The sequence below is a fragment of the Emydura macquarii genome, unplaced genomic scaffold (genome assembly GCF_026122565.2).
Source record: "Emydura macquarii macquarii isolate MOO-44397 ecotype Brisbane River unplaced genomic scaffold, CSIRO-AGI_Emac_v2 contig_587, whole genome shotgun sequence".
Classification (NCBI taxonomy): Eukaryota; Metazoa; Chordata; order Testudines; family Chelidae; genus Emydura; species Emydura macquarii.
Window position 1 is genome coordinate 10,571,352 of NW_027130724.1, and position 23,718 is coordinate 10,595,069.

The following is a 23,718-nucleotide window of genomic DNA, read 5'->3' on the forward strand; positions in this document are numbered from 1 at the left end:
TTTCTTAACTTACCAAGGCATGTTTTTAATAAGCTACAATTATAATTAATTATGTACACCAATATTGAGGTTTATCCCTTATGTACCTAGCTCTTAGTTCCTCATCGTCATAGCACTTTTCATATTTCTTTACCTTTCTTCTACCCACCTTCTGGAAATAAGATGTACCCCAAATAAACTAAACTGAGCGCTATTAAATGCTAAAACATACTATTCTGTCTGAAAGTGTTCACTTATGGATTACCATTATGCATTTTCCTTTAATCTTTGATAACTGTTAATTGGAGTCTTTTACCTCAAAATAGATTAAGTCCTCCCATGTTCTGTTGATTGTAAAAATCCTTTGTGGTTTAATATAGCTCAGACTCAAGTCTGAAAAACATAATTGTTCTGAGGCAATGCAAGAAGTGTCCTGTCAAAGTCTAATCGTCTGTGCCATATAGAAAGCTATATCAAGACTATTAAGGTTGCAAATGGAAAAACTCCGAAGTTGGGAAATGCCAGCGTTAACATTGTCTGCAGTACCTTAATTGTGTCTGTGTGTATCAACGATCTTCACTTACATAGTCACTATTCTCATCGGCTCATGCCCAAAGAACTCCTGTCTCAATCACTGCCAAATAGTGGATGAAGTAAGGTTGTAAAAGGCTGGGGTCTGGAGCACTTAAGCCTCATGGCAGAAATTTGGTGTGTAATGAGTAAGGTAGATTTTCTGCAGACCGTTACCTCATTAAGAAGAGAGGCTAGATGGTGTATAGTCTGAAGCATGGGGCCACACATTAAATGAGTATTAAGTCTGCATTTGAACAACAGCATCATTTATTCATACTATTCCTCTTCACACCGAATGAATCACACTCCATTGGAGCTAATGATTTTATACTAGCTGGGAATTTGGCCCTAATTGTCTCACTACCATGAAATATAGATGTGAATATAGAACTAGGTGGTGTGGTAGGAAGATATGGCTGGAAATCTTGCAAGCACTTTCTGGGAGGATATGTACTAGGACCCATACCAGGCCTATGATTCATACCTTGGTAACTGAGCCATAAGCAGTTCAGTTCAAGGAAAAATTCTTGATTTATGGTACTTTAAAAGTTGATGTCATAAATCATGTGACTTCACAAATATTATTTTGATTTTAAAAAATTAAGAACTTTTTAGTGCAACTGAGAGGCTGCATTCATAGATAATGTCCAAAATCAGGCTTATTTTCTTTGACTTCCCATCTAAAATAAATTTAGCTTGATTTTTTTTTTTTGGACTGCAGCAATCTTAATTTCTGCAAACATATAATCAAAATTCTTTCTTTGTCGGCATACTTTTCTCACTAGAACCAACATAAAGCAGTAGAACATGTAATCAAGGCTGTAAGAAAAATCTGTTATACACTGGATGGAGTAGAAACTCAAGCAATAACAGAATCTGTAAAGAAGCTACGGAGGGCTGTTAATCTTCCCAGGGTTAAAAGTACTGAGGTAAGCATGTTTATCATGTAAATGGCATTCTAATAAAATAATTCTTTAATGAAAACTGATTTAAAAAAATTTTTTTTTTTTTAAATACAACCATACTTAGAAATGTTGGAGGTTTCAGTTATCACAGCTTCTGAAATGATTTTTTTAAAGGGACACCTCTAATAAATGTGGAAGACTTGATTTAAAAAATTCCCTTTTCAGTCTCTGTTCAATATTTGAATGAAGAACTCTTGGCACCCTTTCCTATTTAAGTGGTCTTGGCTTTTAAAAGTCTTTTTAAATAACTGTGAGCTTTGGTATTTTCACATATTGCGTGCATACTGTACACTCGAGACTGTGCTGTATGGACTTTTTGCATGGCAATGAACTAAATCCAAATGAAGCTTTGATAAGTCATGTCCTTCTGCAGAGAACTACTGGGATAGGAACTTGTCTTCCTTTCCTATGAACCTATGATCACTGTTCTTGTCTAGTGTGTAAACTACCTATTGCAACTCAAAACTCCATCTTAAGTGACTATTGCAGGGAAGTTTGCACTCTTGAGTCCAGGATCAAAGATGCTCCCAATTGATGCAGATTCTCCTACAAAACTTGCTTTAACTGAGCAGTTTGTTTTAGTGAAATTGGTTTACTTTTTGAGGTCTGACTTAGCTATACCAGAAGGGAGATCTTCATTAGCAGGAAAACATTTTGTGTACAAAGGAATAAAACTCTGCCAAAAATGTAAAAGCCAGACTTTTGCAGAACTGTGCCTTCTGCTGTTCCCCGGTGCTAGGGTTCCTGGGTTCATCTTTGTGATGGTGGTAGTATTTGTAAAGATGTCTGCAGTGACTCCAGAGTGTGATAACCAGCTTCAGGGCAGACTGGTGGGAAAATGAAATTGATTATGAGCTCTATTCTTAGATTTCCCCAACCAGTTCCCAAATGTAAATTTCTCAGGTTCTAGAAGAGCTTAAACAGGGAATCTGACAGTCCCCTTCAGACTGCTTCTGAAAAGTAAAAATTGGCATGGAAGTGCAGAAAATCTGCATAAAAATGTCTGTGCCCTATGGAACGTTAGAAGAAAAAACTCTAAAGTGTTTTTCCAAAGCTTACTGGACCAATTTCCAAAATTTATTTTAGGCTTTGGATCAAAGAAAACTTTGAAAATGAATCTAGTGCTTACAATATAAAAATCCTCATATATAGAAGATGGAATAATGATTCCATAATAAAAAATGACCCAGTACACTTTTGTAATCTGTTTTAATTTAAAAAAAAATCTTCCATTTGTTTATCTATTTACTTAGATTATAGTTTGAAGGCTAAGTGAAATTGTTTTGGCGAAGTTAAAAACTGCATTTAATTAGAATTCTCTAATAGTCTGTATCCAGACTCTACGTACAATGTTTGAAGAATTGGTTTGTGATCATTAGCAGTTGCCACAAGAGTAAAGGGGTAACAATAGATCTTCGAATGTTCATATATTTTTAGTCATGTTTTAGTAATGCTTGGCATGTATACAGCACATGTCATTCTTGGTTCTTGCAGTGATTTATAAATAATGTGGAGACGTGGCCATGAGTAAAAATGTAATGATCTCTTTTGTGGAAACTAATTTTTTCCAAGCTTGAAGATCTTTGGTAACTATGGTGAAAAGTTCCAGAGGGGTAGCCGTGTTAGTCTGTATACAGCAAAAACAAGAGTCCTGTAGCACTTCAAAGACTAACAAATTTAATTTCTGCAGGCATAAGCTTTCATGGGCTGTAACCCACTATATTGACATTATCTATATTGACATTATCTGACTAAAAAACTTAGTGCATTAATTGAGCATGTCAGCAATAAACAAGTATATGACACAACCTCCCAACACTCCTATGAAGTGTGTAAAATCCACTTCATCCATGTCTTAAAGTTAGCTGCCTCTGGGATGGATTGTCAGTTGTTTAATCCATTTATAGTCTCTCTACCTGATGATTTTGGACAAGAAGTTAGAAGAAAGTCTATCCTGAACTAAAACTACGGGAGAACTTGCATGGTCAGAGTTAAGTTATTAGGGTTGGAATTTGACCAGCAAGCCCTCATTCATTTTGTCTATTCATGTAACATTCTTGTGAATTTTATTCCCCGTTTCTGCAGCCTGGCATCTTCCACCATTCTGGAGGCTGCTTGGTCTGCTTTCCTGTCTCCACAGGCAGGTCATGGAGGTGAATCAGTGTTTTGGTGCCACGTGATCTGCAGCAACAGTTGGTGGTGGATTATTTTGCTCCCACCCTTTCTCCAATTGTAACTTTTCTGCTTAGTTTTTTGGGCAGTGGGGAACAATGTTCTCCGTCAGCATTCCTCCTTCTCCCTGGCTTGGTTAAGCCATCAGGGGTTTAACCCTCCCTCAGCCTTTGCTGCAGCATCTCCATGCCAGCTCCTGTGCCCCTTACAGGCATGGCAGAGCAGCCAGTAAAGCACTGGCTTAAATCCAAGAAGTGCTGTATAGGTGAGGCAGCCTTCTCCTGGCTCAGAAGATGGCAAGTTGTGCCTAGCCTGCATCCAGCCTCTGTCCCTAACTCTGTAAGGTCCTGGGGCTATGAGTCACAGGCAGGTGCGGTCGCCTACCTGCTGAGGCAGCTGCAACTCTAATGGGTGGGGGGAGAGGACCAGGAACCCTAGTACAGAGCAGGGAGAGGCTCTGAAAGTGAGGAGGACCCTGACCACTCGACTCAGGTGTAAGTACCAGTGGAGACCTGCAGAACAAAAGTGGGGAGGCTTGTGGGGCCAGAAGTCAGCCCTCCCCCCACCGCCTTAAAGTGGGCCGTCAGAGCCCTGGGGAAAGAAGGAGGGCTTCTAATCAGTCCCCCTCACTCCTAAGCCAACCAGGAGGTCTCTGATGTGTTTCCCATCTCCTGGGGGAATGGGACCCAGCAGGACAGGATTCTGAATCAGGCCTCTCGAGAGGGCACCAGGTCCTAAGGAAGACAAGCTGCAAAAGATCTTACCAAAGTTGCAGTAGAGCGCCAGTTCCAAAGCATCCTATAAAGGTTTTTAAAAAAAAAAAAAAAAATCTAAAAGAGAACCACAAAAATCCATGCACTTACAAGTCTTCTGTCTCCCTTTCCTTCTCCTCCTCCCACTCCTCTACTGAGCAAGGTGAGCTGTCTGGCTCTGGAACCTGAGCAGGCTCCTGTGAGTAAGCCTCAGAGTAAATTTCTCCCCTCAAAATCTGTCCCTGAGGCTGCAATACTCCTTCACTCCTCTTTCGAGCATGTGATTAGGGATAAAAGGAACAAGCCTGCTAAGGGCTAGCATGTTAACAAAAGCAACTTCAGGCTCTATAACATTCAAGAATCAATGGGCTCTATTGATGAGATACCAGTGGGTGACACCGCTATAGTGTCCCTTGACAGCATTATGATTCTTCCCTGAGAAGGCCGGTTTCTACCCTGAAGACCCTCTGGATAGAAAGATGGAGGTCATTCTTATAAAGGGCTTTGAAGGCTTATCTGCCCCTTCCACTCTCAGCATCCTTGGCTGCCACCTGCTTTGCAAGAGCATCTCTTTCTTGGCTAGATCAGAACAGAGATTAGCCTGAGTTTGGCTCCACTTTTTTTTTTTAAAATAAATTCCCTAGCAACAGCATTTGTAGCCGATGCCTCAGTGGATGCAGTGAGGTTCTCAGCTCAAGCCATGGCTCCAGTCCTGGAAGGTGGATACCCCCTAAGCAGGTCCTGTGCTCAGCCAAGTTTACAGGCTCTATCCTTTTTGGAGAAAAGGTGGATAAAGGTGATGGCTGACAATGGGGCAAAATCCAAACAGTCACTCCCATCCCCACTAAGGGCTCTCAGGAGAGAATATGGGCCATCGTCCGAGAGGGGCACTCCTTTCGTTCCTTGTCCTCACAGAAGTATCAGCAAACAGACAACAAATTCTGCCATGAGAAAATAGTGGGATCAAGGTCCAGGGCAGTGATACTGAGACCTCAGTGGTTCAGGAGCCAGATTAAGGATCAACAATACCCATAGTGTGGTCATACAATTGGTTAATAACATAGTAAAAACATCCTGATTGGTTAATTGTGTTTTAATAGGTGTTGCAAAGAGCCACAGGAGATGCATTAAAGAGCCACTTGCAGCTCATCAGCCTCAGTCTGAATATCAGTGATCCAGAGAAACCTCAGCCCTGCCAAAATCCACTTTGACAAAGATCACACAGGCCTGTGCCCAGAGCTGAAAGTAGGAGGCAGGATTTCCCATTTCCTAGATGACTAGTTTTCATCAATCACAGATGAATGGGTCAGGGTAATAGTGAGCCAGGGACACTCCCTCGAGCTGCAGGCTCACATCAAATGTTCTTCATCCAGTCACCCAGCTCCACTGATCCTGTAAAACACAATCTGATCTAAAACAAACATCTCATCTTCTGGATATGGGAGTGATAGTGTGTTCCCTCAGAAGAAAGGTTTGCTGGGTTTTACTTCATCATCTTTGTACAGAAGCACATGGGGAAATATCAGAGCCATTCTCATCCTCAAAAGCTCAGCAAGTAGATGAAGGAAATGAAATTTCAAATGGAGATCCTGGCCTCTACAGTGTTATCCCTGTTCTGGGTGGGCTTCTTGATTTTTAGATTAGATCTAGCAGAAGCATATCGCCATATACCCATCACACTGTGCTACCTCAAACTTCTGAGTTTGGCCTCTGGCAGGAAACATTAGTACTGAACACTCCCATTCAGCCTGTCTTTGGCCCTCAGGGTATTTACAAAGATATTGGTGACAGTAGCTGGACTCAGGTCACAGGGAACTCACCCCTTCCTGGATGATGTCCTGATCAGAGCTCCGTCACAGTCAGCAGTGCACAGTGGTGCATGTCTCAGATGGAGTCTCCTCAAGGCACACAGTTTCATAATCAGTGCCAAGAAAGGTTCTCTGGGTCCATGCAGGAATTATTCTTGTTCTAGCACTGCAGGAGGCTTACCATAGCACTATGCCTCGATCTGCTAATACTCCTGGTGTGCCGATGGCGTGATCCCCATGCAGGACAATTGTACATCAGCAGTCTTCAAGCCTTCACACTAAGGTTGTGGGACTACTCCATGGAATGCGTGAAGGTCAAATAGTTTCCAACACAGGTGTTCAACTCCATACAATGATGGTCACCCCCAGCAATGACTCTGACTGCATGCCCACCTGGCTTCCAGTTCAAGTCCTCACATCTGATGACACACTGGAAGGCTGGGGAGTTTACTTGGAGACCCAAATAGCCCCGGGCCTCTGGAGCTGGAGGAAAAGGCTCACAGCATAAACTTCTTAGAACTGAGAGCAGTCAAGCTAGCTGTGCATAGGTTCCAGCTTATCGTAAGGGGTAAACCACATCCTTATTCAATAAGACAATACAACTACTATTGCATATATAAATTGCCAAGAGGGAATTACTACTACATGCAGAAGTAGTAAAAATGAGGTGGCAGAACAGTTCTTTTCCCTCAGACCAATCCACATCAAAGGGGACCTGAACTAAAAGGCAGACTGGCTCAGCAGGGTCAACCACTCCGAGTGGTGCCTAAATCAGAAGGTTTTAGGTAGTAGTTCACCCTCCCTTCAGTTGACCCATGTGTGGATGGTAAGAATGCAAAGAGGCCAAAATACTTCACAAGGGAGGCAGACCCAGATCCATGGGGACAAGGTGCCTTATACAGTTGGCTGCAGGGACTACTTTACACATTGCCACCTTTTCCACTATGTGGGAAGGTGGTCCAAAAAATAAAACAAGAACAGGAGATGGTAATAGTGAGAATTCATTGGCCAAGGAGACCTCTGTTCTCAGAGCTGACACTGGAACCCCCACTGCAACTTCAGCGGAGACCAGACATCCTCTCTCAATGTTCATCTGGACCCAAAACAGCTTCAACTAATAACCTGGCAATTTGAGTGGAAAACACATCTTTTCTCCATAGTTAAGACCTTGTTTTAATCAAGGAGAGTATCAACACTAAAGTGAACTCCTTTATCTGGTCCAGAATCAACAACTAGTGCCAAGATCACAGTGCAAACCCAAGAATTCCAGCCATTCTGAATTTTCTCCAAGTGGGCCTAGACAGTCCTTCAGCCCAATATCATTGCACATCAGGTGCTCACTCTTAGTACCATGCTATTCACAGCGACCTTGGACTCCCTGGCAGACAATCCACAGTTAGCACCATTCCTTCACACAGTCTGATTAGCCAGACTGGTGGTCAGGCCACTGTACTCCAAATGGGACCTACTGCTAGATTTGAGAGCCCTGAGCAGCCATCCCTTCAAGCCTCCGACTACAGTGTCAGCCTTTTATTTTTCCATTAATACTGGTTTCTTAGTAGCTGTCACATCTACCAGGTGTGTTGGAGCTTGCAGCCTTACCTATACAGGAGCCGTACCGTGTGTTCAAAAGGACAAGACGGTGCTTAGGATACCAGGGGTGGTACTTTCCTACCAAACTTGATTCATAATCCTCCCTACATCTGTTCACTGCTTACTACTTCCCATATGCCCAGAATTGTGGGGGAGACAAGGCTGCAGAACAGAAAATTTCTTATCAATAACTTTTCTGCTAGCAGTGTCTCTCAGCCCTACCCAGCCTGAATGGCTTGTGAGTTCAGAGTCAGATATTTAAGTGGAATTGTTACCATATGACTGTCTCTGTTGGTCTAACGTACAGTTATTTCATTATCTCTGGAATACTTGTCATGCAAGTTTTACAGCTTGGGAATAACTCATCTGGCAGCAAAGCAGGAGCAGAGATGATGTGGCCAGACCATGGGGCACCAAAACTGATTCTCCTCTGTGAGCTGCTGAGAGGGGAAAGTAGGCCAGAGATCCAGAGTTGTGTGAGGTGCTGTTAGCAGAAAGGAAACTATCAGTAAGAAGTTTTCTATTCTTTATGCTACAGCAGTACCCCTTAGTGACATGACAGCAGTGTAATGGATATAAAACATCCAGATATTGCATCATATTATAGGTTGCTTTTTATACCAGAAATTGTTAAAAAGAAATAATTGAACAGATAAGGAAAAATTAAGGCGCTGACTTCAGGTAGGTCTCCTCAGTTATTCACTGAACAAAAAATAAAATGAAGAGGCTAGCTGTATGGTAAAGGTACCTTTGACAGAACAATCTTTTGAAGAAGTTTGGTGCTCCTAGGTGTATAAGCTCTGTGCTTTGCACTATATTTATTGCATAGTTTTGAGAAATAAGTTCTCGTATCAAATAAAATAAATATTGTGACTATTGTATTTCAATTTTTTTCTAGCAGTGGTATATTAACTGTACAGTCCTGTTCCTCAGGTGTAGCTCATCTGTGTGCCACCTTTGTTTCCCGATCCTCTAATGTAAATGAAATCAACCTCAGCACTACTGTAATATATTCTGGTTTTTAATGGTCCTCTAGAGGCGGTTACACTGGTGGTGGCTTGCCAGAGCAGTGTGCTCCAGTGTTGACCATTCACTATGAATCCTCAAAAGCTACGATAAGTGAGTATCTGTGGACCTTTTGTGCTAGCGGAATGTGAATGGACCAAAGTGTGAACCTAAATCTGTCTCTATGTTTCAGGTAATCATAGTGTGTTTAAACTACAGAGCTTGTCACTAAGAAGAATGGTAATTGGGGTTTATTTGGATATAAGCTGCTTCAATGTTTTTCTGAAATTTGCCATAACTTATTGTGCAGGTGTCCTTAAAGCCTGGTGATGACACTAGCAACAGTTCACTTGGTAAGTAAAGCATTTAATCGTATTTAAGAATTGTTTTCAGATGGTTGTTTTAGGAAAATACACATTAATGATGTATTATCTAGGTTCATTGCAGCCTGAAAACCCTATACAAGTGAGCATAGAACAGCTGACTACAGCAGTGTATGCCCTTCTTCACCTCCACTTAAACTCATGCTGCAGTAGCAGCAATTCTGCAATAAAAAATAATAGAAGCACCAAAGAAGCATGGACTGCTACAGAGCACCTGCAGTTCACAATATTTGCTGCTCATGGAATTCTTACTGGTTGGGTGTCAAAGTGAGTAATTTATTAAATTAATGTCTCTTTTTACAAACTACCTATTTGTCTTGTTCTTCCTGTTTCAATACACTGATTCTTCCTTTCCAGTTATGAAAAATACTACTTGATTTGCTCTCTGACCCATAATGGAAAAGATTTGTTTAAACCTGTTCAGTCCAAGAAGGTTGGCACATATAAGAATTTCTTCTATCTGATTAAATGGGATGAACTGTAAGTGATTTTACTACTTCAGCTCCTTCATTAAAATATTCCTGTCTTCAGTTATGTTTTCTAACTATATTTAGATAGAAAGCTACTTACGCTGCTAATTCTGTTGAGCTCCTTAATAAACTTAGACATGTGATCACAGAAAGTTTGACTTGCTAATATTGTCTGGGTTAGAGTAGCACTTCACCCTGCTAATTTTGAAAAAATATGGGTGTAGAGGGAACAAATAAATGCTGTCTGCTAATATGCTAATTGTTCACAATTCTAAACTGTTGGGAAATTCAGATTTTAAAAAACTGCTCCCTTTTTGTGGGCACAATTCGCCCTATAAAGAGGCAAACTGGGAAAAGTCTTCATTCATGGTCCAAATGTCTAGATAGGGAAAAATTTTCTGCAATATTGTACTTTCCAAAGCCTTAATGCAACCAAGGGGTTTGTCAGCTTGTCTTCTCATTGAAGTCTCCAAGCATTTTACCGTGATAAGCTAATCTTCACTTAAATGCAAGCAGTATGTTTTAATACTCATTTACAATGTGTGATACACAACTGTATATCTAGTAATTTTAAAAATCTTAGATGAGAGGACTCTCACTGAAAGGAAAGCAGACTCTTTAAATGCTCACTTAAGAAAATCAGATCCTTTTTACTATTAAATCTTCTGTGTGGGAGAATGTTTAGCTGTCATTCTTGAGCTAATTTAGATATTTGGGGGAGAAATACAAGAGGAAAATTTTGGATTGATAGTGTTCTAATCCTGGGTGTTAAGATTAGTCTCCCCTCACCCATACAATGTTTGTTTGTGTTTCAGACCCGCCCCACAATCACACTTAAAACAATAAAACGTGCCCAGACATAAGTTTTGAGTACCTTGCCATTCATTTAAAATTACAAAGCTAAATACACAGTTCAACTTGTCACTTCTACAAGACAACAGTTTGTAATTCAAATGCCTACAGACCTACACACCTGTGTGTACCTTAATTTTCTATTTCTTCAAAGGCCAGGTTAAACAAATGGGCACTGTAATCAACCAATCCTGACTATTTTACACTAGGACAGAAGAGTATTTCAGAGTCCCCAGGGCTCTACAGAAAATGCTACTGCTGCCCTCTGTTAGGCTGAGGCTGGATCCCCCTCAGTATATCACTGGGAGACAGGCGGTGTCTCACTAGGTGAATTCCAGACCATTTAATGTAGGAAGTGTAGGGTTTCATTACAGTTGGTTGAATAGGATGGCTGGCAGTCACTAACAGAATAGCATTTTGACATATGAAACTGACATTAGAGTAAAACCAAAGAATACTTCAAGGCAGGAAAAATTATAGTGTGAACTTTACTCAGTCCACTTAATTTTATTTAATGTTCAGCAAGATTTGAAGGTTCTACTTTGAGCCATTTCAGTACATGTAGCTTACATGAAACACTACTTCATTTGGATGGAAAACCTATTGTGTTGACGTTTGACTTAATATTAAAACTTAAAGTAGAGATGACTAAACCAAATCTATAGGTCCTGATAGTGAGCAAAAAGTGGAAAAATTAATTATACTAGACAGTCCAGCTCCTTTGAAAGAATATGTAATTTTGCACATATTAAGAGGTAGCTTAGATATGATGCAGGACTGCTGCCGTGCACCCTTCAGAAATTGTTACTGACACTAGAGATGTGACGCAGCATGTGAATAAATGAAATCTGCATATTAACTGTCCGTACCAATTCACTTCCTTTTGAGAACAAAAGGCATCAATATATATTGTAATTTCCTTTAAAGATTCTAATCTTTTATCTTTCCTTATTAATTGACTCTTCTTTAATATAAATTTATTTTACAGAATAATTTTTCCTATCCAGATTTCACAATTGCCATTGGAATCTGTCTTGTGTCTTACTCTGTTTGGAATACTAAATCAAAATAGTGGAAGTTCACCTGATTCAAACAAACAGAGAAAGGGCCCAGAGATGTTGGGTCAAGTCTCTTTACCTCTATTTGACTTTAGACGGTAAGTATCCAAAGTGTGTTTATGGTAAGAACTTGGGTGTATAAAGGAACTTAAGATCCCCTTAAATGCAGAAGCTGCTTTTTTGCCACTCTTTTTAATAGAATTACAAAAGTAAGACTTGTAGACTGTGCTGCATGGGAAGCTACTCTTAATTAGATGTGAAGGATCAACAGTAAAACTTCATAGGATCAACAGTAAATAGAATTCTGCTTATAAGATGCTCCTATATAAATGGTTCTGCATTCTCCTAACAGGCTGGCTGACTAGTAGGATTGGGTTGATAGGCTATTTGGATTATAGTAGTAATCCAGGAATGTTCATATTTCACACACATTTGCATGATAGTTTTCCCAAATAAGGACGAAGGTGGGGTAGCAGTAGCAGCAGTGTGTTTGTAGCACAATAGGAGAGCATCCTTGAGGCAGTCCACTGACGTCTGGCATAGGATCTGATACATAGCAGATAATGTGTATGTAAACGTCCCCAAGTATTACTGTCTAACATTGTTTACTGAATTAAAAAATATACTCCTTTCTCCAGTTAATGAGTACATAGCACAATGAGTGAGAAAATAGCACTTAATAAGCAGCATTAGGGGCATTTGGCTAGCAGATATGAAGGGCAGACATGAGCTGGTAACAATGTGGGGATAGAACAGACTTGGTCAGAGTAGAGCTGCTTGCCCATATTGCTCTCACAGGGTGCGGGCGCACACAAGCACTGGTCCAACTATGTGGAGCCAGTAACATGGTGAGACCCCATTTAGCATAGAGGCCAGACACACCAGGCAGATAAGGCAGACACCACTGAGCAGCAACCTCTGTGAAGAAACACTTGTGACTTAACATGTCTTTCATGGGTTAGTTTTGTCCTAGCCCAACACTTCTTTGCAGAGATAGACTAAGCAAAGACTGTAGCTTTCTCAATGAGACATCTTTAGTTCTGGAGACCTAGTGATAAAATCAGGGACCTGGATACTGTTTTAGATGGATATAGAGCTATACCTAGTGCAATGTAACCCTGATCTCAGTCATGGCCTCTCTCGCTATAATATGAATAACAATTTAGAGTGGATCTCTAAAATCAATGTTGGACTTAAACAGCATCAAATTTAGACAACTGGGTCTGACATGCCACCCAATCAGAAGGGCTTTGGAGACAGCCGTCAGGGGCCTTGCTACTCCAGACCATAGAGAGACCCTTTCTTCCTTCATTTTTTAAATGAAAAGCGACTGTCTTAACTATAAACAAAAATAGGTACAAAGGGGCAGGAGGAAAGAAAAACTAAGTATTTTGAACACTGAGTTTTAAACTTTCAGTTGTTGAGAAGGAAGTAAAAGGCAGTTGGGGCCACTCCACTTGGAATCCTCCGTGAGGGAGGGGTAAATGGCCAATACAGTGGTCTCTAGGAGATTGAAGAAGCTCAAGAGATGCCTTGATTCCACAAGTGAGAATATTCCGAGGCCTACTGAAAGAAGAATCAGAAGATGGATCAGACATACTTTACCAGATTTAATTACTAAAATCTGGATTATAGGATTTAAGATATTTACAAGGTATAAGAATAAGCCAGTGACAGATTCATTGTAAGACTGCCGAAGGTTATTAAAAAATAAGTGCAGTTAAAGGAACGTGACGATGAAGTGGTAAATGTTAGAAAGCTCTGCATCATTGAAACCCAGATCCAAACCTTGCTCAAGAAAGCTGAAGAGTGAAACTCAGGCTAGTTCCCAGGCTCAACTTGAAGCAGCTTGAGGGCTGCTCCAACTTACCATTATGGTGGTTGAGTGTGGTGTATGTCTGCACTGCAATAAAATACCTGTGGCTGGCCTGAGTTATGTGACTCAGGCTTGCAGGGTTTGGACTATAAAATTGCAGTGTAGACATTTGGGCTTTGAGCTACATGGCTATGTTTAGCCCCATAGCCCAAACCAGCTGACTTGGGTTGTGACACTTGGTGCTGCAGGTTTTTTATTGCAGTATAGGCAAACTCTGAGACCATTCCCGCAGCTCAGATCTCTGAAGCACACAAGTGCTCTGACCACATCCACTGCACCGTTCATGACGGGGTGATGACTACAGTGGCTGTATGCTACCTGAAGGACCCCTTGCTGTCAAGGAGACACAGCTGCCCTGAATCTTATGCTATGTTTACACTACAAAGATAAGTTGACGTGTTAAGTCAACTTGCAGCCGCTGCATTAATTACTGCGGTGGCTGATGTTCACGCATCTTCCTTGGGTCGATGGTATGTGTCCTCACCAGGAGCACTTTCATGGACCTAAAAGGGGCAGTGTGGGGACCTGAGAGCTTGGTCTCTGATAACTCCCTGCTGGGAGCCTGGCTGCCTCATAGGCTCCGCTATTGTGACATTGACTAGAATGACAGCCAACAGCTGATGTAAGGATTGCAGTGTCTACACAGACACTGTGTTGCCCTAACTACACTGACATAAGCCTTACACTTCTCGTTGAGGTGGTTTTATTATGTCAGCGTAGCAGGGGAGTTACATGAGCGGGAGGAGCATTTCAGTGTGTACACCTCCATTTGTTTTGTTGACACACTGACTTTTTTTGACAATTGTTGGGCTACATGAACAGTTCAAAGAGCAGAGAGGTGGATATATCTTAATTCGCATGGGAGAACTATTTCAACTCCCTAAAGCATGAGGATCAAAAAGAATGTTGAGCCAAAGTTGGATGAATAACGTGCATACAGTAGATGTAGAAATGCTAGCAGAGACTGACAGTGGACTAATACAATTGAATGGAGGCCAGGGTTCTTATGGGATACAAGCCAAATACTCCAGCTGCATTTTCAAATAACATCAATAACAAAGAAATCTAAAAATTGCTGCTAACTAGAACATTGATTCAAAGGTCATTACTGTATCTGAGAGACTCTAAAGCCAGATTGGAAGCACTTATGATGAAGTGTGAATTTGGAAAGAATACAGCTCTCCCATTTTTGCCACTACATCAGAGAATGAACAAGTGCCTGAAAGAATACTGTGTAATTCTTAAAAATTACACAGTATTCTTAAAAATTTTGTTCGTTCTTTCTTCAGTGGGACCATGTAGTTAGTGGCGTGGTTTGTTTATGGGTTTTTTTGCATTACAAGCTTCAGATTAATAAAGACTAAGGAATCACTGCCTTGTTTCTCCTTCCCTCCTATACCTTCCCCCAAAAAAACTTACTTGAAGGCTTGATCATCAGCTGACATCTTTCATGAAATTAGACTGTATTGACTGGAAGATTTTTAGACTACTTGAGGCAGGAATTAATTGTCTGTTCTGTATAGTGCCCAGCATACTGTTAGAATTCTATAATTGCAGTGATTCATTCTGATTATTATAATTGGTTAGTAAGTAGTAATGTGAATTATTAGCAAAATGTTGTATCTGCAGCTAAGCCAATATGAGGTTTGATTAAAACCATAGAAGCTAGAGATGGAAAAGACCAAGTCCTACCCCTTTGTTGGTGCGGGATTGTTGCCTGTGGTACATTTACTTTGTTCAAAAGCTTTATTTGCTCTACATAGCAACCTGTTCTTCATTTTAGCTATCTGAGAAGGGGGAAAAAGTTCAGCTTAGCCAAGTCCACCATTTCAATATTAAACTTTTTCCTTTTGCCTCTGCCATCTTAGAAGAGCAGCTTGCAGATTTGAGCATTTTGAGAACTTTAAAAAATATGGAAGATAGTCAGATGAACATACAGAAGAATGAAACTGCATTGACACTTAGTAGTAGTGATCATAACACAGTTGCTAACAAATGGCATACTTTCCAAGTTCCTTCTGAGTCCAGAAGCTTAATATAGAACCTCTTTGGAATAAAAGAACCTTCCTTGAAAAAGGAAACTTATCACTTGATACTTGTCTTGCTCTCAATTTGAAACATCTATATTTTGTGACAAATTTTTGCTTTTACAGTGAACTCCTTAATAATAGTCCATTTAAATTATACAGATATAACAGATTAATGCTTTTATAATTTGTGAACTACCTTCATCTTCTAATGGGTGTTTGATCTGCTTCCCAGCTTTTACTGTTTATCACAACTTATTAATTTTTTTGAGGAATAGATACAAGGTATAGCTACTGAAATACCGTGTGATTATTTTTTTCTTTGTGTTCTTAGTTTGTTAACTTGTGGAACTAAGCTCTTACACCTTTGGACTTCATCACATGTGACTCCTGTATCAGCAGCTGCCCATAAAAGAGGAAATCTCATGGAAAAAATAGTATTGCAGGTAGTATTTCTTCTGACTTAGCTTAGTGTTGTGTTTTGACTTGAGTACATACTGTTTGAATGTCATAAGTGGTTAAGAATTTTGTCTGTCAGCAGAAATAGATTGATTTTGCTTATGGGGGTAGGAACCTTCTCATTGTGCCGGCTATGGTAGGTGATACCAAACAAAATGCTAATGTAAGAACAGTGATAGTAGACTACTGATGCACTAGTTCAGAGCTAAGGGGGGAGGGAGCCTTTTTCAGATTTCTGAAAGCTTTTTTAAAGACTGACTTCTGTTTTAATTTTTCAGGTTGACTTTCCTTCCCTGGCTTTTGATATTGTATACAAAATTCCTCAAGCTGCAAACTGTCTGGTACAACATTCAATAGAAAAATTGGAAAAAAATTTAAAGGAGCGTCTCCTTGCTATTCTTGACAAAGATGGCACCCTTGGGTATGTTCATCTATTTGTAGCAATATTTTATCTTTCTACATATAAGGAACACTTCAGAGAGGGACTTAAGTACATAACTTTAGTTAAATTCCCTTTATTGCTCTGAAATATTAGTTTAGTGTATCTGAAATCCTGTGACTGACTTCAATATTCTGTGTGCCCCCAGAAAACAGTGTTGAATTTACAGCACCTACTTGTTTTTTCCACTGCTTCTACCCTAGCATCTCTCTTGTTGTTAGACTTTTCTCTTTTTGGCTTCTCTTTCTGCAACATGCTTGCTTGGAGCTCCTTCAGGCAATGGGACAGTGGAGGCAAATTAATGACCTGGCATGTGCTGTGAATGCATTCTCTCTTGGGAGATGAGGGCAGTGGTTATTGAAAATGTTGCAAGGCTGGAATGAGAACTGGAGAAGGAAGGAGAAAATGGAAGAGACTAGATAGTGTTTTACTAAGGGTGGCACATGGCTAATTTTATAAATGCCATGTCTGTTTAACATCAGTTCCTCTCTTACAACCGGATTAGTGGCCAAGATTCTGTATTCTAAATAAGCTTAACTGTGTTCATAAGCAGCAAAACATTCTCCATTAATAATGCTGAAATGCTGTTGTGAATGGAGCCTCCTATGTGACTATATCCTGACTGCTTTTTTTTCTAGCTGGGAAAGAGATGTGACAGTGTTCCTTGTTTATCACCTAAAACTTGTCCCCACAGGAATTGACTTCTTTCCTGGGATCCACAAAAGTGGGGTCTTACTAAAGGCTGATGCACAATCTACAGCCATATATGCCCCTTTCACACAAGTGAGGCTCGTGTGCCTCAGTTCAGGTGTGCAGCTCTCATTTTTGAGGAATTTCAGTTGAACTGGAAACACAGGAACCCATTTTTTGGGGTCTGTTATACAGCCCAGTTGTTAAGTAAGTTTTTTTCCCCAAAGCTTCTATATGTGCTTGGGAGATCACCAGGAGAAATTCAGATATAGTATGTGGTAGTCTTCGTGTGTCATCTGTGCTGAAGTAAGGCTACATATAGTATGGCATTGGGCACTCTGCCCTGCTCCAAGTTTCGGATGAAAAACTATAGGGTTCTGATTGCTTTGAGCAACAATCTACCATTTCAACGGTACCTTCCACCCTGCCTATTTCAAACTTTTAGGTTGTTTTCGCTCTCGGAGGTGAAGTGACTTATGTATGTACTTTGGCATGTGCTTTTGGGATTCTTCAGGGTAACAGTAGTCATTATGAACTAAAAATGTTGTTTGGACTGTCTGCAGGCTATCAAAGGGAGATAAAGAGCTTTTGTGGGAGAAGAGACATTATTGCCATGGACAGACAAACAGCCTTCCAAAAATATTAGCTAGTGCCCCACACTGGGACTGGGCAAGTCTTCCTGAAATATATTCACTGCTTCAGCAGTGGGCTCCACTATCTCCTTTGACTGCACTGGAACTACTGGATTCAAAGTAAGTAAATGCCATAAATTATAGAAGCAAATCATGCATCATTTATAATTGTGCATTTAAACTGGATGTTTAATTTTTTCCATATTTTGTACTGTTGCAAATAGTTAATACGCTCATTTGTAATTCACTGTAAAATTAGTCACAGCTGTTAAATTAACACAAGTTTTGTGTGATGCTGCAAAATGTATTTTAAAGTATGTCCACTGCATATTCTGTATTTCTGTTTACAAGCCATAGTCTGTTAACTTAAATTGTTTTTCTTTTTGGCTTGCATGGCTAGAGGCAGCTACTGAATGGGTTGCTAGTTAAAAAGTGTACAGAAAAGGGTTCTTACCAATCAAAGATGACTTCTAAACAATCATTCATAAGAGGCTTATCTGAATTTTCTTACCTTGTAAAATATGGCCTACATTTTTATACCAAAAAACCTAATCTTTTGTCTACCTTTCAAAAAACTGATTTGATTTCTTTTGATAAACTCATTCAAATCGATACCTTACTGTGATGTTACAAGAGTAGACTAGGTGACTGATCTCAAAATCTATCCTGTACCATGAGAATAGGTTTGCTATCTAAGTAAGCTGCTAAGATGATAAATTGTTAGAGAGGTAGGTATCCTTGCACCTGTGTGTTTATACAGTGCCTTCTACGTGGAGGGCCTGATATTGCTGGGAGGTTGCAAGCACTACCACAATAAAAAATAATGCTAGCTCTTAAGATTGAGTGGAGTTTCATGTGCATCTCTGCTGAAGTTCAAACAATAACAGTGAACGTGGACTTGTGATGCTCTTGTAGGTTTGCAGATCAGGAAGTGCGAACCACAGCTGTGAATTGGATTGAGGCAATAAGTGATGATGAGTTAACAGACTTCCTCCCCCAGTTTGTGCAGGTGATACTTTTTGCTTACCCTTTTTGTACATTTTCCACAGAACTCTTGAACAAAAAATTGGGTTTGGTGTTTTTTGCATCCAAAATATACATTTGGGTCCTTTTAAATCAGTGTTGCTATTAGAAGACAGTACAGAGAGGTGCTATCAGTGATCTTAAATAAATTACTTAATTTACATGCTAAGTTAGGTAGAACAAAAATAGAATTATACTGGCAACTTCTAGATATATGCGACACTTGTACTATATTAATGGTCACTTTTTTAAACTTTATTTTTATTGTTTTTATATAGAATGTAAACAGTGAAACAAAACACATAAATGCATAAAGATGGAAATAGCATATAAATAACAAAATTCAATGTTCATATTTGCAAAACCTGGTGGGGAGGGAGAAGGGAAGGGAGGAGAAAACCCTGAAACCATAGAGGTCATGCGAAGCATCAATTAAAATGCTTAAATAGGTAAATAAGTGAGCGTACAATCTGAGTATCAGGGATTAATATATATTAGACTTCAAATGCGAGCAATAGTTTCATGTGTGACCAGACGTCCTCATTTTTTTCCAAGCACTTCTATTATATAGTCATTTTTTCCATTAATGCAGTAGTAGTGAGCTCACTAAGCCAGTCTGTATGAAGGAGGAATCAAAGATTTCCATCTTCTCACAACAACTCTTTTGGCCATTAGAATAATTATTGCAATCCATTCCTTCATGCTAACTGGCAATATCAACTCATCCAGCACCCCTAAACTACACAAGCTTGGACAAGGAAGGATGGTGACACTTAGTGGCTTTGAGAGAGCATTCAATATGGTGATCCAGAACATGCATTTTTTGACAGGTATAGAGGATGTGGCTTTTGTCATCTCCAACATTTGCTATGCATTACCAATCTGGCCCTTAAAAAAAAATTCTGGAGTCCAGTCATGACTCTTTTGTATCTTGTTCTGGGAAAATTGCAAGGATAAAGAACTTGACGTTTCTTTCACATTACGCCAGATACCCTCTCAAGTTTCTGTTGTGCTAGTAAGGCTAAATTTTATCCCATTTTTCTTTCAGACTTAGATTGAGAGGGTACTGCGAAGTATTAAGCCACCTATAAGTAATTTCCCCCAAAGTGAATTTTGTTTATTTCTTAATGTGTTCCTCTAGAGGTGAGAGTTGAAACAGACCAATTGTCTCCCTATTTTTGCATAATCCTTGAGCATAGCTGCTGAAAGAAGAAACTGAGACACAGTGGTAGCTGTTACTTATTATACATGTAATCAAAGGAGGCCAGTTTATCATCTTGTATAATATTTTTAATTTTTGTTAATCCTTTTTCTAACCAAATTGTCTTAAGCGTTGAGTTGCCCTTGATCCTGACGTGCAGGTTATCCCATAGTGGTATATGAAGAGAATTAGTAAGATTGGATGCTGTAATAATTTTAAACACATTGCAGGGTGCCCCATATAAATGCAAAGATTGGATTTTTCCTTTAAGTGTATGGGTAGGCTCTTAAAGTATAGAAGAGAGAGAACCAAGTAGCATAACTAAGTTTTGTTGGGGTGTTTTTGGTTGGTCTCAAACCAGGGTGGTATGTGGTATACAGAGCCATTGGAGGGGGAACCACCTTACAATGGGACAAATCAGGCAACCCCATACTTCCTGTTGCCCAGGACTTTTTAAGGGTCTTCTGTGAAAAGCAAGGCAGTTTTTTATCCTGTATAATTGCATAATAAACTGATTTATTGAGCAAAGAGTGAGGCAATAGGCTATTGAAAGGCAATAGGCTAATTACATAAATCAGTCTTGGGCAGATACCTATTTTGGCAATTTATATTCTCCCTAGCAAGGGATGGGGAGGTGGCGGGGGATGTCCTCTCACATCCTTGGTAATTTCTTTTAATATAATCATTTTTATAAAATGGTCCATTCTTTAAAATACCACTAAAGCTTCAGGTTTCTGTTTTAAATTAGTTTTTCAATCACCTAAACTTTCACATTATCCTGAATTAATACCCAAATCTAGTTGCTTTATTCTGCTCTAAGCCCCTAAAGAGCCTCTGGCCACCACCAAACTTTAAATTTTTTACATAAACCCCAAAATACCAAAGGCAGTGTATAATCTAATCTAAAAATTGACTATTTTCTTACATTTAGGCGTTGAAGTATGAAACATACCTGGACAACTCGTTAGTCAGATTCATTTTGGCTCGGGCATTAGGAAATATTCGGATAGCACACTGTGTATATTGGTAAGAACATGTCTTCCGTAACATTTAATTACAGTAACATAGATATTTCCAGGACAAAGTGATTTGCTGTCTAAATGCTAAAATTTTAATCATGTGTGACAGATCAATGGATGTTACATCGTCAGGATAATGTGCAAAAGATAGTATTCCTTGTAATGAAACCAAATGAATCCACAAGAACCAAACACACACCGTTCTCAGAATTGCATTACTTGCTGTAAATCAAATACTTCAGGTGTGTGTACAGCGTTGTGCAATATTGCTGTTAGTCTTTTTTTTAAAAGGCTTGCTATTGAATTCCATTTAAAACAATTGCTGTAGAGAGGGAAATATTGCTTTGTAGGGAAAACTGCTAACTTAAATACCTGCTATTTTAGGCTTCTGAAGGATACCCTACATGATGCAAAGTTCGGGGTAAGGTATGAGCGTATTCTTGGTGCCTTCCTCTCAGTCTGTGGGAAAGGGCTGAGGGAAGATCTGGAGAAGCAGACCAGATTGGTACAGCTTTTGGGAGCGGTAGCAGAAAAAGTAAAGCGAACAAGTGGATCTGCGAGGCAGGTGTGTAAGCTTAACGTTTAATACTGTGTGTTAGACGGATAAAACTGACTTGATTTTTCAAAGCAAAGTTACTCCATTTTCAAATTAAATACAGCACTGTATAAAGTACAGTAAGGTATTTCATCAACAGATGTTAAATGTTTCAACAGAATAATTGTAAAAAATCAACACATTTTGCCAATGACTAATCTTCAACTGTGAGCCATAGCTGTGTGTGAGGGGTGGTTATGATGGGAGGAAAGGAAATGGCAATGGAATAAATTGATCTTGCTACAGAATTTGGCCCTATTCTCAGATAATATGTGGGGTCTGGACAACATGCTGCTAATGTAAATTTATAATTCTATAGACTGAGGTGGTGTTTGATTAGTCAGTACTGAAAAAATTCACTGGTGTGGCATTAGGATTGTGCTGTTGGAGTTATGTGGTTTTTGGATGAGAAGTAAAATTGAAGTTATGACTGTTCATGGTCACTTAAAATCCTATGGCACTCTTCAGGAATTAGGGAATTGGCTCTGCTGTTCTGCATAATTACTTCTCCTCTCAAAAATTTACTGGTAGCTGCTTCAGTGGATGAATGTCAGGTCTATTTTTTTCTTTTTCCCCCCTCAGGTTATTCTTCAAAGTGGCATGGAACGTGTGCAGTCCTTTTTCATAAAGAACAAATGCCGTTTGCCTCTCAATCCCAGCCTTGTGGCAAAAGAATTAAATGTCAAGGTACAGTATGAAAAGATATAAAAATCAGCATTTCATGCTTGTAATTCCTGAAAGTGATCAACATGTAGGAAGGAATACTTGATATGGATGAAAAATGTTACACTGGTGGGGGCATTTTTTATAAAAAGCCTCTAGAACTAGACAATTAAAATTAAGTTAGTTGATCAGAGAGAGACAGATTATGCACATATATTTGGTGCACAGCCAGACCAAGACTAACAAGATAATCTTTATTAATTTGCTACTTCATCAGAACCCAGGGGCACTCTCCTTGTATATCAGTAAGGACCAGGTCATACTTGAAAGTCATAAAAACATTGTGTGAGAGCAAAGGAAGGTTCAAAACACATGAATGGAGAAGTTAAGACAGCCTGCAGCAATGGTCAAAGGACATGTACAAGATTAGCTGCTAATACATTGAAGTATATAATGTGGGATGGAGCTAACCAGCTATATGATTGGATGTGTTCCTCAGATACTCCTTGTAGGGAGGCCAAGGTTCTATTTCAAAATAAGGATTTTTAAGCAACTGCAAAGGAATGAAGTTGAGAGGAATGAATAAATCCTCAATAGCAAAACATGCAAGGTCTGACAGTCTTCAAAGCCTCTGAAGCACAAGTTGCATATGCCATCTTGCATACTTAATACTACAACACTTAATCATTACACAATACGTATACTAAGGTTGTAAAATAAGAATAATTTATAATAGCCCATTCCCTTATGAGGCTAAAGTTATAAATGGAAGTAGAAGGTTGGCTGGAATAAGAAAATATTGGAGTTCTGATTTACGTGCTGTGAAAAAGAGCTATATCTCAGAAATTGTATAAGCCTCAACACTACTGACAGTTAAATCAGAAACCAGAGGAAACTAGAATTTGAGGGGTGGGGAGGAAAGGTACAGTAATCTGATCCTACTAGGTGTGGGGGAGAGAAATGACAATACCATAAAACTTTTCTGAATAAATTAATATCAAGACAAACTCACATGTACTGAACATTGGCCCTAATCCCCGTGAGGGATGTAGTGGTGAATTGAAGAAACCATATTAGACGATAAATAGAAAGCATGTTGAAGGCAGAGAAATAGGAAACTGAAACATGGCAAAGCGCCAAGCTTGTATTCTCTTCATATCTCAAATTTACAATTCAGAGGCAGCAATAAATCCAACTTTGAATAGCTGCTTCAGTTAAAATGTCTGTCCCCATTTTTATTTATTCTTTATTTTGTGTTATCAAATATCCCATTTCGCATGAGTACAAAAATTTCACTAATGTAAGTCAAAAGGTTCCTGCCCAAAGTAAGTGGATGTATTCCCACAATCATCTTGGTGAAAGAGCCTGAGTACCTGTATGGACTTTACATTGGTTGTCAAACTGACCCTCAGGCTAATAAAAGCAGTAAATTCCAAAATCAAGGGGCATAGGGAGAATGCTGTGCTTCTAGCCCAGAGATGTTC

General features: G+C 39.5%; 1 protein-coding gene across 2 annotated transcripts in view; it reads left to right on the forward strand.

Annotated features, from left to right (window-relative positions):
* PIK3C2A (phosphatidylinositol-4-phosphate 3-kinase catalytic subunit type 2 alpha) overlaps nucleotides 1-23,718 on the forward strand; it is a 96,473-nt gene that overhangs the window by 44,618 nt on the left and 28,137 nt on the right. For both annotated transcript variants that reach the window (XM_067540686.1, XM_067540687.1), the window contains exons 9-20: nucleotides 1,338-1,481; nucleotides 9,158-9,200; nucleotides 9,284-9,497; nucleotides 9,588-9,710; nucleotides 11,541-11,708; nucleotides 15,848-15,959; nucleotides 16,251-16,393; nucleotides 17,665-17,853; nucleotides 18,649-18,742; nucleotides 20,889-20,983; nucleotides 21,361-21,541; nucleotides 22,154-22,258. In XM_067540686.1, coding sequence (XP_067396787.1) covers nucleotides 1,338-1,481; nucleotides 9,158-9,200; nucleotides 9,284-9,497; nucleotides 9,588-9,710; nucleotides 11,541-11,708; nucleotides 15,848-15,959; nucleotides 16,251-16,393; nucleotides 17,665-17,853; nucleotides 18,649-18,742; nucleotides 20,889-20,983; nucleotides 21,361-21,541; nucleotides 22,154-22,258 — 1,611 coding nt within the window. The remainder of the gene's footprint in view (nucleotides 1-1,337; nucleotides 1,482-9,157; nucleotides 9,201-9,283; nucleotides 9,498-9,587; nucleotides 9,711-11,540; nucleotides 11,709-15,847; nucleotides 15,960-16,250; nucleotides 16,394-17,664; nucleotides 17,854-18,648; nucleotides 18,743-20,888; nucleotides 20,984-21,360; nucleotides 21,542-22,153; nucleotides 22,259-23,718) is intronic.